The sequence below is a fragment of the Ranitomeya imitator genome, chromosome 1 (assembly GCF_032444005.1).
Source record: "Ranitomeya imitator isolate aRanImi1 chromosome 1, aRanImi1.pri, whole genome shotgun sequence".
Classification (NCBI taxonomy): domain Eukaryota; kingdom Metazoa; phylum Chordata; class Amphibia; order Anura; family Dendrobatidae; genus Ranitomeya; species Ranitomeya imitator.
The window spans coordinates 157,853,253-157,875,615 of record NC_091282.1 but is presented as its reverse complement, the minus strand read 5'-3'; the positions used below and the strand labels follow the sequence as shown (position 1 = coordinate 157,875,615).

At 42.4% G+C, this 22,363-nt stretch overlaps 1 protein-coding gene across 2 annotated transcripts in view; it reads right to left on the bottom strand.

The window, feature by feature from the left end:
* Positions 1–1,031: 1,031 nt before the first annotated feature.
* FAM81B (family with sequence similarity 81 member B) overlaps positions 1,032–22,363 on the bottom strand; it is a 92,353-nt gene continuing 71,021 nt past the window's right edge. For both annotated transcript variants that reach the window (XM_069751909.1, XM_069751918.1), the window contains exons 6-9: positions 16,366–16,472; positions 13,924–14,059; positions 10,510–10,705; positions 1,032–3,235 (exon numbers count right to left, since the gene is read on the bottom strand). In XM_069751909.1, coding sequence (XP_069608010.1) covers positions 3,102–3,235; positions 10,510–10,705; positions 13,924–14,059; positions 16,366–16,472 — 573 coding nt within the window. In that variant the 3' untranslated portion in view covers positions 1,032–3,101. The remainder of the gene's footprint in view (positions 3,236–10,509; positions 10,706–13,923; positions 14,060–16,365; positions 16,473–22,363) is intronic.

The following is a 22,363-nucleotide window of genomic DNA, read 5'->3' as shown; positions in this document are numbered from 1 at the left end:
CTCTACCCACAGTGCCGCCTCTATACACGTAAGCTTATTACACCCAAACTTCAAATTAAAGAGCAACCAGGATGTGGATTTCGTCACTAAACGTATCTGTGCCTTTACTTTAACAGGCAAAATCGTGATGACAGGTTCTATTTAAGGGGTTAATGGAGTTCAAACAAATAAAAGCAAAATTTCACATACACGTTTTAATCTGCGGTGCTCTTCATCATGGCATGACTGGCTGAGAACCGCAGAGCTCGAGACGACTTTTGATGCTTAATATATTTCGGAACAATAGAGAGAGGCTGTATTCAAGGGATGAGAGTGGTGGATATTCTCACTCATGCTTTTCACCAGAAAAAAGTTACTTTTTACACTTCATATCAGGTACATGGTCAAAATGTCAAATTAGCCCTTCAAGACACAAGGAAACATCAACCTATGAGGAATACGTCATTATTAGTAATGAGCGAATAGACTCGTTACTCGAGTTTTCCGAGCATGCTCGGGTGGTCTCCGAGTATCTTGGGCGTGCTCGTATATTATGTTTGAGTACCCGCAGCTGCATGATTTGCAGCTACTAGACAGCCTGAATACATGTGGGGATTCCCTAACAAACAGGCAATCCCTGGATGTGTTCAGGTTGTCTAACAGCCGCAAATCATGCAACTGTGGGGACTCAAACATAAAACACGAGCACGCCCAAGACACTTGGAGACCACCCAAGCATGCTCGGAAAACTCGAGTAACGAGCACACTCGCTCATCACTAGTCATAAACTCTTTCTTTAACCATTGGCATAATTGCATTTTTGTATATTATACAAAGGAATTGAATGCGCTTGGATTTCTACACAAAGCCACCTTCCGCTGACGATTATGAGTCACATTGTCCTATTTACTACACCCAGTACAGGCAGAGCACGCACTTTTCAGCTACTGCCACCTCTATAGTAATAACATGGCGCCTTGCAAGTCTCTTAATTTGTATTACTTTAAATCACACCACGTACAGCAAAATTAAGGCTGGTGACTCAAATCCTGTACTGGAAAAAACAGCTTTATTTTTATACCAACAAAGATAATTAGTGCAGTATTCACATTTACTTATAAAAAAAACCTAAAGTGCAGGAAAGAGAAGAAATTCAATATAATATGTACGGCTATAAGAACAGATCAACAGATTAATGGGTAAAACATTGTACATAGTGCAGCTGTGTGGTGTCTAGAAGGCCACAGTCCTTTCTTTTACCCCTACACTCGTCCTTCATATAGTTATTATGTGCAGGAGAGACCTTCACTCTCTGTTGAAATGTGACAAAGCCAATAGGCCAGAATCAAGTCCATCAGGAGGAAGAAGGAGAAATATTGTCTGTGTGAGTCAGATGAGGCTTCAGTCACAGATTTAAAGGGATTGTCTTATGAAAAAAACACCTTTCAATGTGCCCTATTATGCTGTAAGTGCTTCTTAAAGGGGAAGGAGAGAGGTGATGATCAAGATTCCTTCTGTTAGCTAGAATTCACAGAAGTTTTATAAAAGCTACTTATTTATCCATATTTCTCATATTATCTGAATGGCCAGCCAATTGAATGGCCACCGTGTAATTCTACCAGAAGTGGCCGGGGAAATGCTTAGCTGGGTACAGCTTCCCATAGGAAAATCAGCTGTTCTCCCATCGACAATGAGAAACCCTTTAAGAATATACATCATACTGTGCCATCAACAGATCAGTAAAAACATGTCCAGAGTTTAAAAAAAAAAAAACATAACTAAAAAAAGATCTATTATGGCTGAAGTGCCCCATTCTTTGTACTTTATTGTTTTTTTTAATAGACATCATAAAAAAGTATATGGCTGCAAATGTCACCCTTGAGATTGCAGGTAGGGTCATCTTCTGTTATATGGGCCCATAGGTTTCTGTCCAGTAAATTATTGTGGAGCCGCACATTCAATCCACTTCAATTCCACATTTGCCATTGATTGGTTTGCTAAAAAAACGTGGTAAAAAGCCACTATGGAGAATAGACGTGAAGCTGTGATGGGCGGCAGCTTCTTTTGATACATTATTTCATGATCATTATGATGCTTACACGCATTGTTTTATATTTTACAGATTTCAGTCCATCTTCATTACATTCCAATTATTTCACAATAATGAGCATGTAACTCTGCCAAAAGATTTTGCAATTTTTTTTTTTTACAGGGAGAAATACTAAGTAAAGAAGAAAGTTTACATAAAATACAGCTGACACATCAAATAGTAAGTGCACCAGGGTGAGGCACCGATCATATGGCAGGCACCTGTAATCAGCCCAGCAGGAGTTAATATCGGTAAGGTCTAAGGCTATGTTCACACTTTGCGTTGGCCTTCTGCGGGTTCTCCCGCAGCGGATTTGATAAATCTGCAGGGCAAAACAACTGCGGTTCTCCCTGCAGATTTATCGCGGTTTGTTCCGCGTTTTCCGCTGCGGGTTTCCGCCTATACTATTGATACTGCATATGCAGCAATATGCAGTATCAATAGTAATGTTAAAAATAATAAAAATTGGTTATACTCACCCTCTGACGTCCCGATCTCCTCGACGCTGCACCCGGCGGTCCGGTTCCAAAGATGCTGTGCGAGAAGGACCCTTCGTGACGTCATGGTCATGTGACCGCGACGTCACCGCAGGTCCTGGTCGCACAGCAACTCTGACTGGACGGCCGCGTGCAGCGCTGAAGACTTCAGAGGGTGAGTATAACATGATTTTTTATTTTTTAACCCCAAATATGGTTCCCAGGGCCTGGAGGAGAGTCTCCTCTCCTCCACCCCGGGTAAGAACCGCACATGATCCGCTTACTTCCCGCAACGTGGGCACAGCCCCATGCGGGAAGTAAGCGGTTCAATGTATTCCTATGGGTGCAGAATCGCAGCGATTCTGCACAAAGAAGTGACATGCTGCGGGTTATAAACCGCTGCGTTCCCGCGCGGTTTTTCCCGCAGCATATGCACAGCGGTTTGCGGTTTCCATAGGGTTTACATGTTACTGTAAACGCTATGGAAACTGCTGCGGACCCGCAGCATCAAAATCGCGGCGGTTCCGCGGTAAAAACCGCAAAGTGTGAATATAGCCTTACACATCTTTCAGCTCCACTATTTTCCGTCTTATTTGCTTGATGTCTTTTTGGAACTTTCTACTTTCCAGTTTCACTTTTGTCTCTTGGATTTGCTGAAGAGAATTTAGAGATTCCTGTATTGCCTGAAATCCTGAAAATGAAACAAAAATTGGTGTAAGGAACAGAAAAAGTAAAAAAAAAACACAATCAGAATTCTCATCCTTTAAAGGGAACCTGTCACCCCGGTTTTTCAGTACGAGATAAAAATACTGTTAAATAGGGCCTGAGCTGTGCGTTACTATAGTGTATTTTGTGTACCCTGATTCCACCCCTAAGCTGCCGAAATAACTTACCAAAGTCGCCGTTTTCGCCTGTCAATCAGGCTGGTCAGGTCAGATGGGCGTGGCGACATCACTGTATCTTCCCCCAGATCTTGCATGTATTTCCGTTGGTGGCATAGTGGTTTGCGCATGCCCATCTTCTGAATCCACTGGGCAGGAGAAGAAAAAACGCACGATCGGCGCTATTTCCCTGGTGATCTGTGGGGGCGGCCATCTTCCTGAGGCCGCGCGTGCGCATATGGAGTCCTCTGCTGCCCAGGGCTTCAGGAAAATGGCCGTGGGATGCCGCGCGTGCGCAGATGGAGATCGCAGCGGCCATTTTCCTGAAGCCGAGTTCGCATCTCAACTTCAGGAAAATGGCCGTCGCGATCTCCATCTGCGCACGCGCGGCATCCCGCGGCCATTTTCCTGAAGCCCTGGGCAGCAGAGGACTCCATATGCGCACGCACGGCCTCAGGAAGATGGCCGCCCCCACAGATCACCAGGGAAATAGTGCCGATCGCGCGTTTTTTCTTCTCCTGCCCAGTGGATTCAGAAGATGGGCATGCGCAAACCACTACACCACCAACGGAAATACATGCAAGATCTGGGAGAAGATACAGCGATGTCACCATGCCCCTCTGACCTGACCAGCCTGATTGACAGGCGAAAACGGCGACTTTGGTAAGTTATTTAGGCAGCTTAGGGGTGGAATCAGGGTACACAAAATACACTATAGTAACGCACAGCTCAGGCCCTATTTAACAGTATTTTTATCTCGTACTGAAAAACCGGGGTGACAGGTTCCCTTTAATGGGATTGTCTGGTGGATTTTAAAGAGCACCTTTCACTGGATTTTAAAAATGAAACTGAGTCCTTCCTTCAATTGCCGCTGCTCCACTAATACTGGAAAAGTTTTTCTTCTGTGCCCCTCTGTTCCAAACGTATGCCCTTTCCATAATAATGGGGCACATTTTCCATTTACCGTATGTAACTAGGCGTATGCCACGTAAGTTCCCTATGGGTGCAGCATCAGGGGGGAAAAAAGTAAACTACTGCAGAGAAGTTCTTTGGTATACAACCCAGTATGTTGAAGAGAATATTAGTATTTTTGTTTCCAGGGAGTATAACTTTGAAACAGAGGGGCACAAAAGAAAACTGTTTTCCAAAATCAGTGGAGACCATGAGACAGGTACTTAATTTAATTTAAACAAAAAAATTAAGTGAAAGGACCTCTTTAACAAATGTGTTGGGGACATGATTTTGTGGCACTTACTAACAGGAGTGTACATAGAAATTATGGGGCCCCATGGCAGTAGTTCATTTTGGGCCCATTTCCCCCAAAAAAAGAAAAATGTATATTTGGCAGGGTCCCAGGAAAGCATATCTCACAACTTTGCAGCCCTTACAAAGTCATTTTTCTTCTATATAGTCCTCCATACAGTATTAGAGGTACCATATACCGTATATACTCGAGTATAAGCGGAGTTTTTCAGCATATTTTTTGTGTCAAAAACGCCCCTCCTTTTTCTGAAAAGGAGAAATGGTCAAAATAAAAAAAATTAAAAAACAGTGCTTTCAGACCTCAAAAAATGCAAAGAAGACAAGTTCATAGTCATTTAGAAACAACAATACTAATGTTTTAACTCAGGAAGAGTTCAGAAATCAATATTTTGTGGAATAACCATGATTTGTAATCACAGCTTTCATGCGTCTTGGCATTCTTTCCACCAGTCTTTCACACTGCTTCTGGCTCAAAAAGTTAAGCAGTTCTTCTTTGTGTGATGGCTTGTGACTATCCATCATCCTCCTGATTACATTCCAGAGGTTTTCAATGGGGTTCATGTCTGGAGATTGGGCTGCCCATGACAGTATTTTGATGTGGCGGTCTCTTAATTTTTGCCACAGCTGTAGTATAATGGGCCCCACATACAGTTGTGCTCAAAAGTTTACATTTTTGTTTTCTTGGCTTTTTTTTAGGGAATTTTAATAATAACACCAAAACTTTTTCTCCACTCATGGTTAGTGGTTAGGTGAAGCCATTTATTGTCAAACTACTGTGTTTTCTCTTTTTAAACCATAATGATAACCCAAAACATCCAAATGACCCTGATCAAAAGTTCACATACCTTGGGGATTTTGGCCTGATAACATGCACAGAAGTTGACACAAATGGGTTTGAATGGCTACTAAAGGTAACATCCTCACCTGTGACCTGTTTGCTTGTAATCAGTGTGTCTGCATAAAAGCAGAGTAAATGTCTGGGATCCAGACAGACTCTTGCATCTTTCATCCAGCCACTGGCATTTCTGGATTGTGAGTCATGGGGAAAGCAAAAGAATTGTCAACGGATCTACGGGAAAAGGTAGTTGAACTGTATAAAACAGGAAAAGGATACAAAAAGATATCCAAGGAAATGATAATGCCAGTCAGCAGCGTTCAAACTGTGATTAACAAATGGATAATCAGGGTCTTTGTAAAAACAAAACCTCGGTCAGGTAGACCAACAAGAATGTCGTCCACAACTGCCAGGAAAATTGTTCGGATGCAAAGAAAAACCCACAACATCAGCTGAAATACAGGACTCTCTGAAAACTAGCGGTGTGGCTGTTTGAAGATGCACAATAAAGAGGCACTTGAAGAAAAATGGGCTGCATGGTCGAGTCGCCAGAAGAAAGCCATTACTGCGCAAATGCCACAAAGTATCTCGTCTACAATACGCAAAACAGCACAGAGACAAGCCTCAAATCTTCTGGAGCAAGGTAATTTGGCGTGATGAGTAGAGTTGAGAAAATTTGTTCGGGTTCCCGGATCGCGTCGGCTAATCAGCTGTTCGGTGCCGCAGCTGCATGTGTCTCGGCTGTGTGACAGCCACACCACATGCATGGAGAGACCAACAAACAGGCTCTCCATGCATTTTCTGTGACTGCGACACAGCCGAACAAATTCGCTCAACTCTAGTGATGAAACCAAAATTGAACTTTTTGGCCACAACCGTAGAGGTTACATTTGGAGAGAGGTCAACAAGGCCAATAATGAAAAGAACACCATTCCTACTGTAAAACATGGAGATGGATCGCTGATTTTTTGGGGGATGTGTGAGCTACAAAGGCACAGGAAACTTGGTAAAAGTTGAAGGAAAGATGAATGCAGCACATTATCAGCAAATACAGGAGGCAAATTTGCACTTATCAGCCCAGGAGCTGCGCATGGGATGTACTTGGACATTCCAACATGACAACAATCCAAAACACAAGGATAAGTTGACCTGTCATTAGCTGTAGTAGAGCAAAGTGAAGGTACTGGAGTGGCCATCTCAGTCTCCTGACCTCAATATCATTGAGCCACTCTGGGAGATCTCAAGTGCTCAGTTCATGCTAGACAGCCCAGGAATTTATAGGAACTGGAGGCTTTTTGCCAAGAAGAGTGGGCAGCTTTACCATCTGAGAAAATAAAAACCTCATCCACAACTACCACAAAATACTCAAAGCTGTCATTAATGTTAGAGGGGGCAATACAAGGTATTAAAAAATGGGGTATGTGAACTTTTGATCGGGTCATTTGGATGTTTTGGGTTGTCATTGTGATTTAAAATGAGAAAACACAGTAGTTTGACAATAAATGGCTTCACCCGACCACTAACCATGAGTGGAGAAAAAGTTTTGGTGTTATTATTCATATTCTCTGAAAAAAGGCCAAGAAAGCAAAAGTTCTGCCTGGGTATGTAAACTTTTGAGCACAACTGTAGTGCTCCATACAGTATAATGGGTCCCATATAGTACTCCATAAAATATAATGGGCACCACATAGTCCTCAATTCAGTATTATGGGCCCCACATAGTGCTCCATACAACATAATGGGCCTCATATATTGCTCTATTCAGTATATTGGGCCCCACATAGTGCTCCATACAGTATAATAGGCCCCTCACAGTGCTCCATACAGTATAGTGGACCCTTTATATTGCTCCATGTAGTATAATGGGCCCCACATAGTGCTCCATTCAGTATAATGGACTCTATGTATTGCTTATTTCAGTATAATAGGCCCAACATACTGCTACACAGTATAATGGTATATATTGCTGCATACAGTATAATGTGCATCTTATATTGCTCCATACTGTATAATGGGCCCCATACAGTGCTCCATACAATATAATAGGCCCTATATAGTCCTTCATACAGTATTATAGGCACCACATAGTCCTCCCTACAGTATTATTGGCAACACATAGTCCTCCATACAGTATTATGGGCAAAGCATAGTCCTCCATACAGAATAATTGAACCTATGTTTTGCTCCATACAGTATAATGGACCCTATACATTGTTCAATTCAGTATAATGGGCCCCATACAGTGCTCCATACAGTATACTGGGCCCATATAGTAGTCCATACAGCATCTTCTGACTATCTGCACTGTTCGCCACAGAGGGTATGCTGTAGTGGTTATATCAGGGACAAAAGCAGAAAGAAAGCGAGTGTTCAAAATATAAGCCTAGGTAAGAAAATGGGATAAACAAAGTAGCCCAACAGGTGCAATGGATCAGAGCAACCAGGCCTTAGCTGAAATAAATTACTGGCAGCCAGAGGCTGTCTGCTGGGGTTTACATAGAAAGGAGCTGGTGGCTCCTAGTAGAGAGATAATCACATACCAGCTCACTGCAGGAAACACAGGTGGACAGGAAGGAGACAACTAGCCTCAGCAATCTTAAAGCTAAACTTCAACACACTGCTGACGTCCATCAATTACCGCAGTATTGTTGTGGCACCGTCTAGCGAACAGTGCAAAACTATGTTCAGACATGGATGTGACAGATGGATTCAGGTGACACTAATGTGTATTGGGGTCCTGGACTACTAATAGGTCAGATGTTGATTCACCGTGTCCGATTTCAGACTGCTAATTGCTGTATTCTCTTGACAATGAGCCTCTGGCATACATCTAATGTGTATGGCTGGCTTTAGTCACTTGCTAGGCTGGGAGCTGTGTACTTTGGACAACTGCAGGATTAACGTTGCTTAATGGTATCCTTTTTGTAGCCATAAACTCTTAATTTCTGTATAAACAGTCTTTACTATATATAATGGCAGAGTGCATAGTAGGATAATCGATTAAATAATTACTGGTATACAGTACAGACCAAAAGTTTGGACACACCTCATTTAAATATTTTTCAGTATTTTCATAACTATGAAAATTGTAAATTCACACTGAAGGCATCAAAACTATGAATTAGCACATGTGGAATGGTATACTTAACAAAAAAGTGTGAAACAACTGAAATTATGTCTTATATTCTAGGTTCTTCAAAGTAGCCACCTTTTGCTATGATGACTTCTTTGCACACTCTTGGCATTCTCTTGATTTGCTTCAAGAGGTAGTCACTGGAAATGGTCTTCCAACAATCTTGAAGGAGTTCCCAGAGATGCTTAGCACTTGTTGGCCCTTTTGCCTTCACTCTGCGGTCCAGCTCACCCCAAACCATCTCGATTGGGTTCAGGTCTGGTGACTGTGGAGGCCAGGTCATCTGGCGTAGCACCCCATCACTCTCCTTGGTCAAATTGCCCTTATGCAGCCTGGAGGTGTTTGAGGTCATTGTCCTGTTGAAAAATAAATGATGGTCCAACTAAATACAAACCGGATGGAATAGCATGCCGCTGCAAGATGCTGTGGTAGCCATGCTAGTTCAGTATGCCTTCAATTTTGAATAAATCCCCAACAGTGTCACCAGCAAAGCACCCCCACACCATCACACCTCCTCCTCCATGCTTCACGGTGGGAACCAGGCATGTAGAGTCCATCCGTTCACCTTTTCTGCGTCACACAAAGACACGGTGGTTGGAACCAAAGATCTCAAATTTGGACTCATCAAACCAAAACACAGATTTCCACTGGTCTAATGTCCATTGCTTGTGTTTTTTAGCCCAAACAAGTCTCTTCTGCTTGTTGCCTGTCCTTAGCAGTGGTTTCCTAGCAGCTATTTTACCATGAAGGCCTGCTGCACAAGTCTCCTCTTAACAGTTGTTGTAGAGATATGTCTGCTGATAGAACTCTGTGTGACATTGACCTGGTCTCTAATCTGAGCTGCTGTTAACCTGCGATTTCTGAGGCTGGTAACTCGGATAAACTTATCCTCAGAAGCAAAGGCAACTCATGGTCTTCCTTTACTGGGGCGGTCCTCATGTGAGCCAGTTTCTTTCTAGCGCTTGATGGTTTTTGCCACTGCACTTGGGGACACTTTCAAGGTTTTCCCAATTTTTCGGACTGACTGACCTTCATGTCTTAAAGTAATGATGGCCACTCATTTTTCTTTACTTAGCTGCTTTTTTCTTGCCATAAAACAAATTCTAACAGTTTATTCAGTAGGACTATCAGCTGTGTATCCACCAGACTTCTGCACAACACAACTGATGGTCCCAACCCCATTTGTAAGGCAAGAAATCCCACTTATTAAACCTGACAGGGCACACCTGTGAAGTGAAAACCATTCCCGGTGACTACCTCTTGAAGCTCATCAAGAGAATGCCAAGAGTGTGCAAAGTAGTCATCAAAGCAAAAGGTGGCTACTTTGAAGAACCTAGAATATAAGACATATTTTCAGTTGTTTCACACTTTTTTTTGTTAAGTATATAATTCCACATGTGTTAATTCATAGTGTTGATGCCTTCAGTGTGAATGTACAATTTTCATAGTCATGAAAATACAGCAAAATCTTTAAATGAGAAGGTGTGTCCAAACTTTTGGTCTGTACTGTATATTCTTGATATTTCCCTTTTATGTGAGAATCTTTTAGTTGTGTCCCTCTAATTGACTGACTTTACATTAATATCATAGGCATAAGAGCATTTTCTTCACTTTTTACCAAATCGTGTAATCATAGCGCTCCTGCCTCAGTTTCTCGGTGGCACTTCAGCTCTACTTACAGCACTTAGAGAGAGCACATCTCACCACCTCCCACACACTCATTGAAATGCATGTTAGATATTCACATAAACTTGAGTGGATTTTTCTTAATTAAAAGCTAATGAGTGTGCAATGTTGTGGTAGGTCTTGAGTGAGCTGGAAGCTGTTATACCAGGGGAATGACAATGACTTGCCTGCTCTGTATTCACTTTTCATGTTCTCAATCTCATCCCACATTTGGCTTTCCAGTTTTGTGATTCTGGTGGCCATCTTTTCCTCTGCGTTCCTCAGCTTGCTGAACTTCGCTTCTAGTCTTTGTGCCTTGTCGGTGTTGTCTACTTTCACAGTCAAGTGATGTACATTGTCCTGGAGTTTCTTTTCTGTAGTGTCCTAAGAAAGCATAACTCCATTATACATTGCTGTCTTTCTTAAAAATGGAGGACCATGATATCAGCTATAAAACAGAGACATGGCTGTATGGGGTGCAGAGGTAGCGGGCTCATCGGCGATTGGCACCAGACTTCACTCTGGACTCAAGGAGTTTTAATTCCTGCCTCTGCTGAATCAGATCTACGTTAAAACAAATGCCGTGACCTCATTTTCTTGATATGCCTTCATTTATTATTTTCAACATTTTGGCACCTCTGACCGATACATTAAATCAGCAGCGGCCATAACCAATGGCAGTGATAATGCACTTACTGAAATATTAATTTTTCTAGCACATTATAAATTATGCAATTTTAATTCACTAAAATACATCAGTGTTCAAAACGGCGTTTAACATATTTATCAGGATGGTTCAATGACCAGAACTAGCAGTACAGCAATGGAAACTCTTGATCCGGGGCTGGTAAACTGAAACGACTAACCTTACGTGGATGGTAGTCCATGATTTATTTAATGTTTGTTTTTTTTTAATTATGTTGGAAAGGTTAATCTTAATGATGAAAATGATCAGCTATAAAACGAGAAGGGATAAATGTTGGTCCACCATCAATCTCTTCCTCAGAATTAATGGGGGTCCCAAAGAGCAACAAAGACCACTTTAACCGTCCATACTAGGTACAATATAGAACACCTCCTGTAAGTTGCCAGTAAGAGATCCAGCAGTCAGACTTGTTCCTTCGGCACACCTCATAGATGCTCGATCAGACTTAGATCTGGGGGTTTTAGATCTCAGTCAACACCATAAACTCTTTAGCATGTTTCCGAATTAGGAACCACTATGCAGTACTGCTGCCATGAAGTGGTATATTTGGTCTGCAGCAATGATTAGGTGGGTGGTATGTGACAAAGCAACGTTCTCATAAATGCCAAGAGCGTTGCCCAAAGCACTGGCTATGCCAGTCTTTCCCATGGTGTTCAACATCATGACATCTTTTCAATTGTTAAGTGACGTAGACTTCATTCAACAGACGTCGCCTGTTTTTCCTGCTCCATAGTCCAGTATTGATTTGCACGTGCTTCTTGTAAATGCTTTTGGTAGTTGACAGAGGTCTTCATACATCTCCCAGTTGTCTGCAACTATGCCGCCCTCTTACCAACAATGCGTGATGCATCTTAAGTGCCATTCATAGAGCTTAATGGAAGTTAGTGTGGAGGCCAAAGTTCATAAGAGACAACATTGTGGATGCAATATTTTATAGGAGAGGAAAGTGTGGGTCCATGTAACTTAGAGAAGCTCTCCTCCCATCAAAGTTTTTAACCTATTACTAATAATAAGAAGAATTTTATTTATATAGCGCCAACATATTCCACAGCGCTTTACAATTATAGAAGGGATTTGTACAGACAATAGACAATACATCATAACAATAATCACAGTTCAAAACAGATACCAAGAGGAATGAGGGCCATGCTCGCAAGCAGGTGGATGGTAACAATTGCTTTCGTTGTTCAGACCAGCCATAGTGTAAGGATCGGGTGTTCATGTAAAGCTGCATGAACAGTTAACAGCCTAAGTATGTAACAGTACAGACAGGGCTATTAAATGCATAAAGTGTATGAGAACATGATGAGAGGAACCTGATTATGGTTTAAGTTTATTGAATGGGCCACCCAGGGATAGTTGGGTTAATGCGTTGAGGAGGTAGGCCAGTCTGAACAAATGCGTTTTTAGGGCACGCTTAAAACTGTAGTGATTAATCGTATTAACCTGGGTAGTGCATTCCAAAGAATTGGCGCAGCACGTGAAAAGTCTTTGAGACGGGAGAGGGAGGTTCTTATTGTTGAGGATGTTAACCTCAGGTCATTAGCAGAATGGAGAGCACGGGTAGGGTGGTAGGCTGAGCCCAGGGAGGAGATGTAGGGTGGTGTTGAGCCATGGAGTGCTCTTTGTGGATGAGGGTAATAGTTTTGTATTGGATCCTGGAGTGGATGGGTAACCAGTGTAATGACTGGCACAAGGTAGAAGCATCGGTGTAACAGTTGGTGAGGAGTATGATCCTGGCTGCAGCATTCAGGTCAGATTGGAGAGGAGATTGTTTGGTAAGAGGGAGGCCGATTAGTAGAGAGTTACAATAGTCCAGACGAGAATGAATAAGTGAAACAGTAAGAGTTTTTGCAGAGTCGAAAGTAAGAAAAGGGCGAATTCTAGAAATGTTTTTGAGATGCAGATAAGAAGAGAGAGCCAGTGATCGGATGTGGGGGGTGAATGAAAGCTCGGAATCTAGTATGACCCCAAGGCAGTGGGCATGTTGCTTGGGAGTAATGGTGGAACCACACTCGGAAATGGCAATGTCAGGCAAAGGTAGGTTAGTAGAGGGAGAGAACACGAGGAGTTCAGTTTTTAACAAGTTCAGTTTCAGATAGAGGGAGGACATAATGTTAGAGACAGCGGTAAGACAATCACTGGTATATTGCAATCATCATTATATAGCACTGTGTACTTACAATTGATCATTTTGCCTTTCTACCCAACTAATCCTTCTCTTTTCTCTACTTTATATAGAAACAGGAAGTCTCTTGTCCCTGCATTTATCATTTCCCTCTTCAACTCCTGACCCAGCTGCTCTGCTCTGCTGACACGTCAGGTTAGGTATCAAATTACACTTTATTGTGTCGATATATCACAGTGCTGTGTTAAAGCCCCCATTACATATTAGATATTTGGACAAACAGTTCATAGAGTCGTTAGAATAGTTATCTATCAGACACTATCTATAATACTGTAGTTATGTGATATGTGTGGCCAGCCTTAGCTATGTTAAAGGGAACTGAACATGTTGCACATGCATGTGAGTCCAGTGGGCGGTCCTACTCGGTGATTGACAGCTATCCCTACATGCACACTCATACAGGGAAGACAGTCAATCACAGAGTAGGACCGCCCACTAGGCTCATCCATATAGACACCAAGGATTTCAATGAATAAAATGTTGTACTGAAACTGTTACCACAAAAATGTCTATCAATCTGATCAGCTCCTCTGCTCTATAACATCCAGCCTGCAGATCAGATACCATATAAAACATGATGAGCTCCCTTTAAGTTAAAGTTTGCTATAAATGTGATCAATTTAAAATCATTTGTATGCATAACTATATAAAGGGCAACTATAAGCTGTAAAGAAAAAAAAATGGAGGGATCCGTGGTATACAACTCACCATTCTTTCTCGCAGAACATTAATGAGTTGTTGTATTTGCTGGGTCTGCTCATCAGCTGTTCTTTCTAGCTGGGATTCAGCCCACTTGCGTTGATTTTGCATTTGCCCTTGAATCTCTTCTAGGAAACCACCAAGCCTGTGAACAAACATTGCTTATAATAAGTTATTATTAAAAATTCTTAGAAGTTTGAGGCTGACAACCTAAGGTCCAGAGAAATTCACTGCAGTGGCTAAGGCCTCTTTCACACTTCCCTCTTTTCAGATCCGTTACAATCCGTCGATTTTTGAGAATGCAGGATCCTGCATTTTCCCATAGACTTGCATTAGTGACGGATTGTGACGGATGGCCATCCGTTTCATCCGTCGTGCACTGGATCCGTCATAAAATAGCGGTCCGTCGTGCAGAGAAAACATTCATTGTAAGGTTTTTTGTGCACGTCGGAAAATCGGTCAGCGACGCATCCTGCTCTGCCCGTCGTCGGCTACAATGGAAGCCTATGGACGCAGGATCCGTCGCTGACCGTCACACACAGGAATCCAGCGACGGATCCAGTTTTTCCCTTCTGAGCATGTCCAGAAGGATTTTCTAGTCCTGGAAAATATGTCTCTCTCTCTCTCTCTCTCTCTAAAATATAGTATCAAGTAAAGGGGTTCACAATCTGGGATAGCACCTATTTAATTAGCATAGTCAATAGACTGATCACTAAGGTCCTGCTTCATCAAAGCTTTTGTGAGTTTTGGCATTTTCATGCTAGTTTTGTCCAGCTTCGTCAAAATGAGTGGCAGGACGGGGGTGCAGCAGGGGTATGACGCCAAAGGTCATCTAAATCCTGACGAGATGTGCCGCACTTTACATCAGAAATCTTACTCCTGCTTTTGACTGCGGTAAGATTTGTGGTGAGGTGCACACCAATTATCAGACACTTGTCCTGACTAACAAAGAGGCGTACACTTATTCATCGGCACTCACCCCAATGTAGCAGTGAAGACGTGAAACTTTAATGGAGAAAATAAATCAATATTACATCCATCAGGACATAAGGTAAGCAGGAGGGTGCGGTAATGGAGCTTGTCGAAGCACATCACGTGCGAAACGGCCGTCTTCCAAGCTCCATTACCGCACCCTCCTGCTTACCTTATGTCCTGATGGATGTAATATTGATTTATTTTCTCCATTAAAGTTTCACGTCTTCACTGCTACATTGGGGTGAGTGCCGCAGATTTTTTCTTTACCGCTCATATGAACTCTTCGTTCTTTATTATCGTGCAGAGCACCACTACCCCCAGCATGCGTGACACCTGGCAACTTGGGATTCCGTTCTAAGTCCTGATTATATTATGTCGCTCTAGTGCCATCCATTTCTATTCATTTTCTATGATTGATTGTACACTTATTCATATCTGACTGCACCCCACGTCAAGACATGCGATTTTCACATTTATGCATCATGACCTAAGTGTGCCCCTGATTGAACCCCTCAGCAAGCAGCTGTATTTTGTGGGAAAACCTGGCAAGCAGTGTTTGATTTTGCTGCAGCGCCACCACAGACGAAATGAGGCATTACACAATCTTTATTAAAAGCAATGGCCTATGTGAGTAAAGCAGGAGAAGACTTGGCCTCCAGAGAAGGGGCTGCTCGTTGTAACCACTTTGCTCTAGTCAAGATATAATGATACTGATCCGGGGATGCAATTGAGTCAGAATTACCTAATATGGTATATGAGAATTGTTTTAAAGGGATTGTCTGGTTAAACAATGGATAGGAAAGGTGACTTGTTGATCGCTGGGCGTCTAACTGCTGAGACCCCCATCGATTGGCAGAATGGGGAGCAGCAGTGCAAATGTTCAGCTGTAACACCATCCATTTCCTATGGGGCCCTATGCCGAGCACTGTGTTTGACTTTTTCCAGCAGTCCCATAGAGAATGAATAGAGCTGTGGCAGGGCCTCCCGACCTTGTAATGAGGATAAAGTTTCCCCAATCTGCCGACTGATGTACAGTAGCTTCCAAGCAATGATAGATGGATGATAACTTGTTTTATCTGGACTACCTTTTTAAGACCCTGGCAAATTTTAGTTTTGTAGTGGAATTAAAGTTGCACAGTTTGGTGAAATCCTCCTTCTGCAAAAATGTGCAAGTATTTCCAATTGTATCCTGTTCTCTATTTTTTTCTAAATAGTCTGAAAACCTATTTTTATTTAACGCAGTGGGGACTCCTGAATGGTCTTAATTTGCAATGACTGATTTTTCTCGATCTTGCAACATGTATCAGCTGTTAGGTTCGCTTTAATAGCAATAAGTGATCAAGATGCTCTAAAAACTGGAACGTTCTGCTTTTGTATTCTGTATTGATTGAGTATCTAAATGTTGTGCCAGGCTGATCATTACACTAAAGCATTTACTTCTACACAGGGCTGCATTAATGTAATTAAAATACATACTTGAAATCCAGGAGCTGGATCTCATGGCGTTGTTCTCCCTGGGCACTCTTCACTTTGTTGCTCTGTTCAGAAATAGTAGTTTCCATTCTTCTTATTAGCTGCATCACCTAATAATAAAAATTCATCAGACAGCAGTCTATCAGTTAGTGCATTAAATATGGACCATTTACATGTATCACTCAGAAGAAGAAAATAAAACTTCCTGTAGCAAACATGTGCTTGAACATGTCAGATACTACAGGAGTGCGCAACCTGCAGCCCGGGAACCACATGCGGCCAGCGATGCCCCTCAACAATCTCTTCACAGACATGATAGTGTGGTCACGTGTATATTTCATGACATGGAGAAGACATGTAATGCATAGAACCATAGTGATAGGTATTTACAAATGGGGTCTTGTGTGGCCATTTCTGGGACAGCCATATTTTGTCAGAATGGGTGAGTCCTGACTCTGGTAGCACAGAAACGAATGGATGAGGTGGAGATGTGGCCATACAGACCGCTCCTTTATCCATTGTAGTGTGTTGGAGAAGGGAAACTGGTCTGGCATGTACTAAAATAGAGAGAGCTAAAAGCATGCTCGCCTTCTTTCTGAGCTGCAAAATAAATCCATGAGAAGGGTACCTCCAGCTTTCTGTTAGGCCAGTCTCACACGTCCAGATAATTCCGGTACTGGAAAAATCGATACCGGAATTATCCGTGTCTGTGTGTCCGTGTGCTTACGTTGAACATCAGTGTGGCACACGTGCGGCAGCCGTGTGCCGCCCGTGTGCCGACTGAGGACCACACGGACCGTGCAGGAGACAGCGCTAGAGTTAAGCGCTGTCCCCTGCGTGCAGTGCTGAAGCCGGTATTCATCCCTTCTTCCCAGCAGCGTTCGCTGGAAAGAAGGAATGAATAATCTTTTTTTTTTATTTTTGTTTTTAAAATAAAGTTACCGGTAGTCTGCCCCCTCCCATCCCCTGTGCGCCGCCCCTCCACCCCCCCCGCTGGCATTAAAATACTTACCCAGCTCCCTCGGCACTTACATTCTCTCGGCGTCGCTGCTTGTCCTGTATGAGCGGTCACGTGGTGCCGCACATTACAGTGATGAATATGCGTCTCCACCTCCCATAGAGGTGGAGCCGCATATTCATTACTGTAATAAGCGGCACTACGTGACCGCTCATACAGGACAAGCAGCGACGCTGAGAGGATGTAAGCGCCGAGGGAGCTGGTTAAATATTTTAATGCCAGCGGGGGGCGCACAGGGGGTGAGAGGGGGCAGATTACCGGCAACTTTATTTAAAAAAAAAAAAAAGATTATTCATTCCTTCTTTCCAGCAAACGCTGCTGGAGAGAAGAAATTAATGGGGCTTCAGCACCACACGCCCCCCGCTTACAGTAGCGCTGTCTCCTGCACGGCACACGGACTGCACACGGTCAGCATCCGTGTGCGGTATGTGTTTTACACGGACCCATTGACTTTAATGTGCAGAGACACATTGATTTTAATGTGTCTACGTGAGTCAGTGTCTCCGGTACGTGAGGAAACTGTCACCTCACATACCGGAGCCACTGACGTGTGAAACCGGCCTTAGGTGGATGCCCTAAAAATGGAGCCAGCACCTGCTAAATATTTAAAGTGAACCTGTCAGCAGGATTGTGCACAGTAACCTACAGACACCGTCAGGTCGGCACCATTATACTGATTAGGCCGGCGTCACACTGGCGTATTGCATCTGATGCGATATGCTAATGACACTCAGCTCCTGCTCGCGTCTAAGGTGGTCAGCAATGAGTCCAGACCTGAATCCCATAGATCTCCTGTGGAGAGATCTAAAAATGGCAGTTTGGAGAAGGCACCCTTCAAATATCAGGGACCTGGAGTAGTTTGCCAAAGAAGAATGGTCTAAAATTCCAGCAGAGCATTGTAAGCATCTCATTGATGGTTACCGGAAGCGGTTGGTCGCAGTTATTTTGGGTAAAGGTTGTGCAACCAAGTATTAGGCTGAGGGTGCCAATACTTTTGTCTGGCCCATTTTTGGAGTTTGGTGTGAAATGATCAATGTTTTGCTTTTTGCTTCATTCTCTTTTGTGTTTTTTCATTTAAGACAAATTAAATGAAGATAATAATACCAAATAATTTGTGTTTGCAATCATTTTCAGGAAGAAACTGAGTATTATCTGACAGAATTGCAGGGGTGTCAATACGTTTGGCCAAAACTGTAATTTCAATATGCAGTAAGGCTATGTGCACACGTATTGTGGTCTACTGCGGATTTTTCCGCAGCAGATTTCATAAATCCGCAGTGGAAAACCGCTGCGGATTTATTGCGGATTTACCTCGGTTTCTCTGCGGTTTTCACAGCGGTTTTCACAGCGGTTTTACAACTGCGGATTTCTATTGGAGCAGTTGTAAAACCGCTGCGGAATCCGCAGAAAGAAGTGACATGCTGCGGAATGTAAACCACTGCGTTTCTGCGCGTTTTTTTCCGCAGCATGGGCACAGCGTTTTTTGTTTCCCATAGGTTTACATTGTACTGTAAACTCATGGGAAACTGCTGCGGACCCGCGGCAAAATCTGCATCATGTGCACATACCCTAAATGGCTCTGAAGGTAATACTTGAGTAAAATTGGGGTCTTTGGGATTGATCTGACAATATGGCACACGGATCAAAAAAGTCCTCAATTAAACGTCAATTTTTGTCATATATTTTCTGTGTTAGAACACGCGCATCATTGCCTAAGGGGCGGGCATGTTCACATGTCCTTTATTATTTTTTGTTGACTGCTTGTCTGAAAAAAAAAAGCTGAGTTTTATTTGTGAATTAAAATCGACTATTCAGCTGTCAACTGGTTTGTAAAAAAAATATATATATATATAGCACATGGATCCTGTAGTAAAAGAAGCATGGAAGACTTTCTTAAGAGCATGCAAGAAAAACAAATACCACACTGATAATAAAAATGGACGTATGGAGCGATAACAGAGGAAAAGTGATCCAATTTTTCTGATACGCGCAAAAAAAAAAGCCCTGATATCTATCAGAATGAATTATTTATATTGCATTTAATTTTTCATTTGACTCCACCTGTGGTAAATGTGACCATGTTGTTCAATAGAAACGTTGTACAAAGTCATTTCTATAAATTGATGCTGCCCAATCATTAACTTATATACTATATAAAGAAAACATGTATTTCTCTGGAACAAAACATCTTATTGCAGATATGAAAGTATCATTTTATTCAGCTTCCTATGACCTACATACCCATATAGATGGCTTAGGAGGAATGATCCTACTGACAGATTCCATTTAAGCAGCTATCAAAAAAAAGTTCTAAAAATAATAAAAAAGTCTATTTAATCTTTGCAATGGCTCCATCCTTTTATTTGCACACCCATTGAAATATATAGGTGAGTCTCATATGAAAAATGTGAATTGTCTCATCAGAGAGGAAGATGACTTGAACTCTAGGGCCACTATTTGGAAGTAGCAATCCTAAGGGTATGTGCACACGATGCGGATTTTGCTGTGGACCCACAGCAGTTTCATGCGTTTACAGTTCAATGTAAACCTATGGGAAACCAAAAACGCTGTGCACATGCTGCAGAAAAAAACGAGCGGAAACACAACGGTTTACATTCCGCAGCATGTCACTTCTTTCTGCGGATTCCGCAGCGGTTTTACAACTGCTCCTATGGAAAACCGCAGTGAAAACCACAGAGAAACCGCGGTAAATCCGCGATAAATCCGCAGCGGTTTTCCACTGCAGATTTATCAAATCCGCTGCAGAAAAATCCGCAGTGGACCTAGAATACGTGTGCACATAGCCTAAAGGTTAATATCAACCCTTTACCAATCCTTGTCACATGATTTAGATTACAAGCAAAACCAGAATCTCAGTTTGCAGTGTTTCAGAGTATTGCACCTTATCAGTGTAAAGTATGAGATCTGATTCAGACTGGGGAGCAGCAACACCCCGAAACACAGTGTCTGCAAATTGAGATTCTGGTTTGACTTATATCCTAAGTCAAGTGGCCCTAGAAACGTAAGCCCCAACAGGGCCAAGGAACAAGTGGCTGAACGCTATATGAAAGCACCCTAAGCATAATCAGATGAGACTTAGCGCCTGCTCTGACCACACTGAGTAATGTTGGTGTGTGTGTGGTCCGTGTGCACTGTTTTGCATACAGACAGCGCTTAGACCAAAAATACTTTCAGGTGATCTTAACAGAACTCAAATGTTGATGTCTCACTAAGGGTATGTGCACATGTAGAATGGTCCACTGTGGATTTTTCCGCAGCGGATTTGATAAATCCGCAGGGCAAGAACTGCGCATTTTTCCTGCGGATTTAGTGCAGATTTACTGCGTTTTTTGTGCGGATTCCACTGCGGTTTTACAACTGCGTTTTTTTTATTATGGAGCAGGTGTAAAGCCGCTGCGGATTCCGCACAAAGAATTGACATGCTGCGGAATGTTTCCGCACGTTTTTTTCCGCAGCATGTGCAGTGCGGATTGCGTTTCCCATAGGTTTACATTGTACTGTAAACTCATGGGAAACAGCTGCAGGTCAAACAGCTGCAGACCTGCAGCTGCGGAAACGCTGCGGATCCGCAGCAAAATCCGCAGCGTGTGCACATACATAAATATAGGCTTTAAAGGGATCCTGTCATGTTCTCTGATGCTATTAACCTGTAGATATAGAGTTATCATATTACCCTATATTAGCATTACAATGCTGTCCGAGCCACCTAACGGGAGCCCACACCAATTTTTTCCGGGATTTAACCCTTTAATTTAATAGCTAGAGACCCCAAATTTGACACAAAGACACTTCTCACATTACTAATGAGGAATATGTAATAAAAGAAGGGATATGAAATGGTTTACTGTATGTAAACATGTCTCATATCCTGTCGGGTTTTTGAAGGAGATAGGAAAAGCCGGCAATTGAATTACCGGCTTTTCTGCCATCTAGAGCTGAATTAAATATAAATAAATATATATATATACAGTTAGGTCCATATATATTTGGACAGAGACAACATTATTCTAATTTTGGTTATAGACATTACCACAATGAATTTTAAAGAAAGCAATTCAGATGCAGTTGAAGTTCAGACTTTCAGCTTTCATTTGAGGGTATCCACATTAAAAATGGATGAAGGGTTTAGGAGTTTCAGCTCCTTAACATGTGCCACCCTGTTTTTAAAGGGGCCAAAAGTAATTGGACAGATTCAATAATTTTAAATAAAATGTTTATTTTTAGTTCTTGGTTGAAAACCCTTTGTTGGCAATGACTGCCTGAAGTCTTGAACTCATGGACATCACCAGACGCTGTGTTTCCTCCTTTTTGATGCTCTGCCAGGCCTTCACTGCGGTGGTTTTCAGTTGCTGTTTGTTTGAGGGCCTTTCTGTCTGAAGTTTAGTCTTTAACAAGTGAAATGCATACTCAATTGGGTTGAGATCAGGTGACTGACTTGGCCATTCAAGAATATTCCACTTCTTTGCTTTAATAAACTCCTGGGTTGCTTTGGCTTTATGTTTTGGGTCATTGTCCATCTGTAGTATGAAATGACGACCAATCATTTTGGCTGCATTTGGCTGGATCTGAGCACACAGTATGGCTCTGAATACCTTAGAATTCATTCGGCTGCTTCTGTCCTGTGTCACATCATCAATAAACATTAGTGACCCAGTGCCACTGGCAGCCATGCATGCCCAAGCCATCACACTGCCTCCGCCGTGTTTTACAGATGATGTGGTATGCTTTGGATCATGAGCTGTACCACGCCTTCGCCATACTTTTCTCTTTCCATCATTCTGGTAGAGGTTGATCTTGGTTTCATCTGTCCAAAGAATGTTCTTCCAGAACTGTGCTGGCTTTTTTAGATGTTTTTTAGCAAAGTCCAGTCTATCCTTTTTATTCTTGATGCTTATGAGTGGCTGCACCGTGCAGTGAACCCTCCGTATTTACTTTCATGCAGTCTTCTCTTTATGGTAGGTT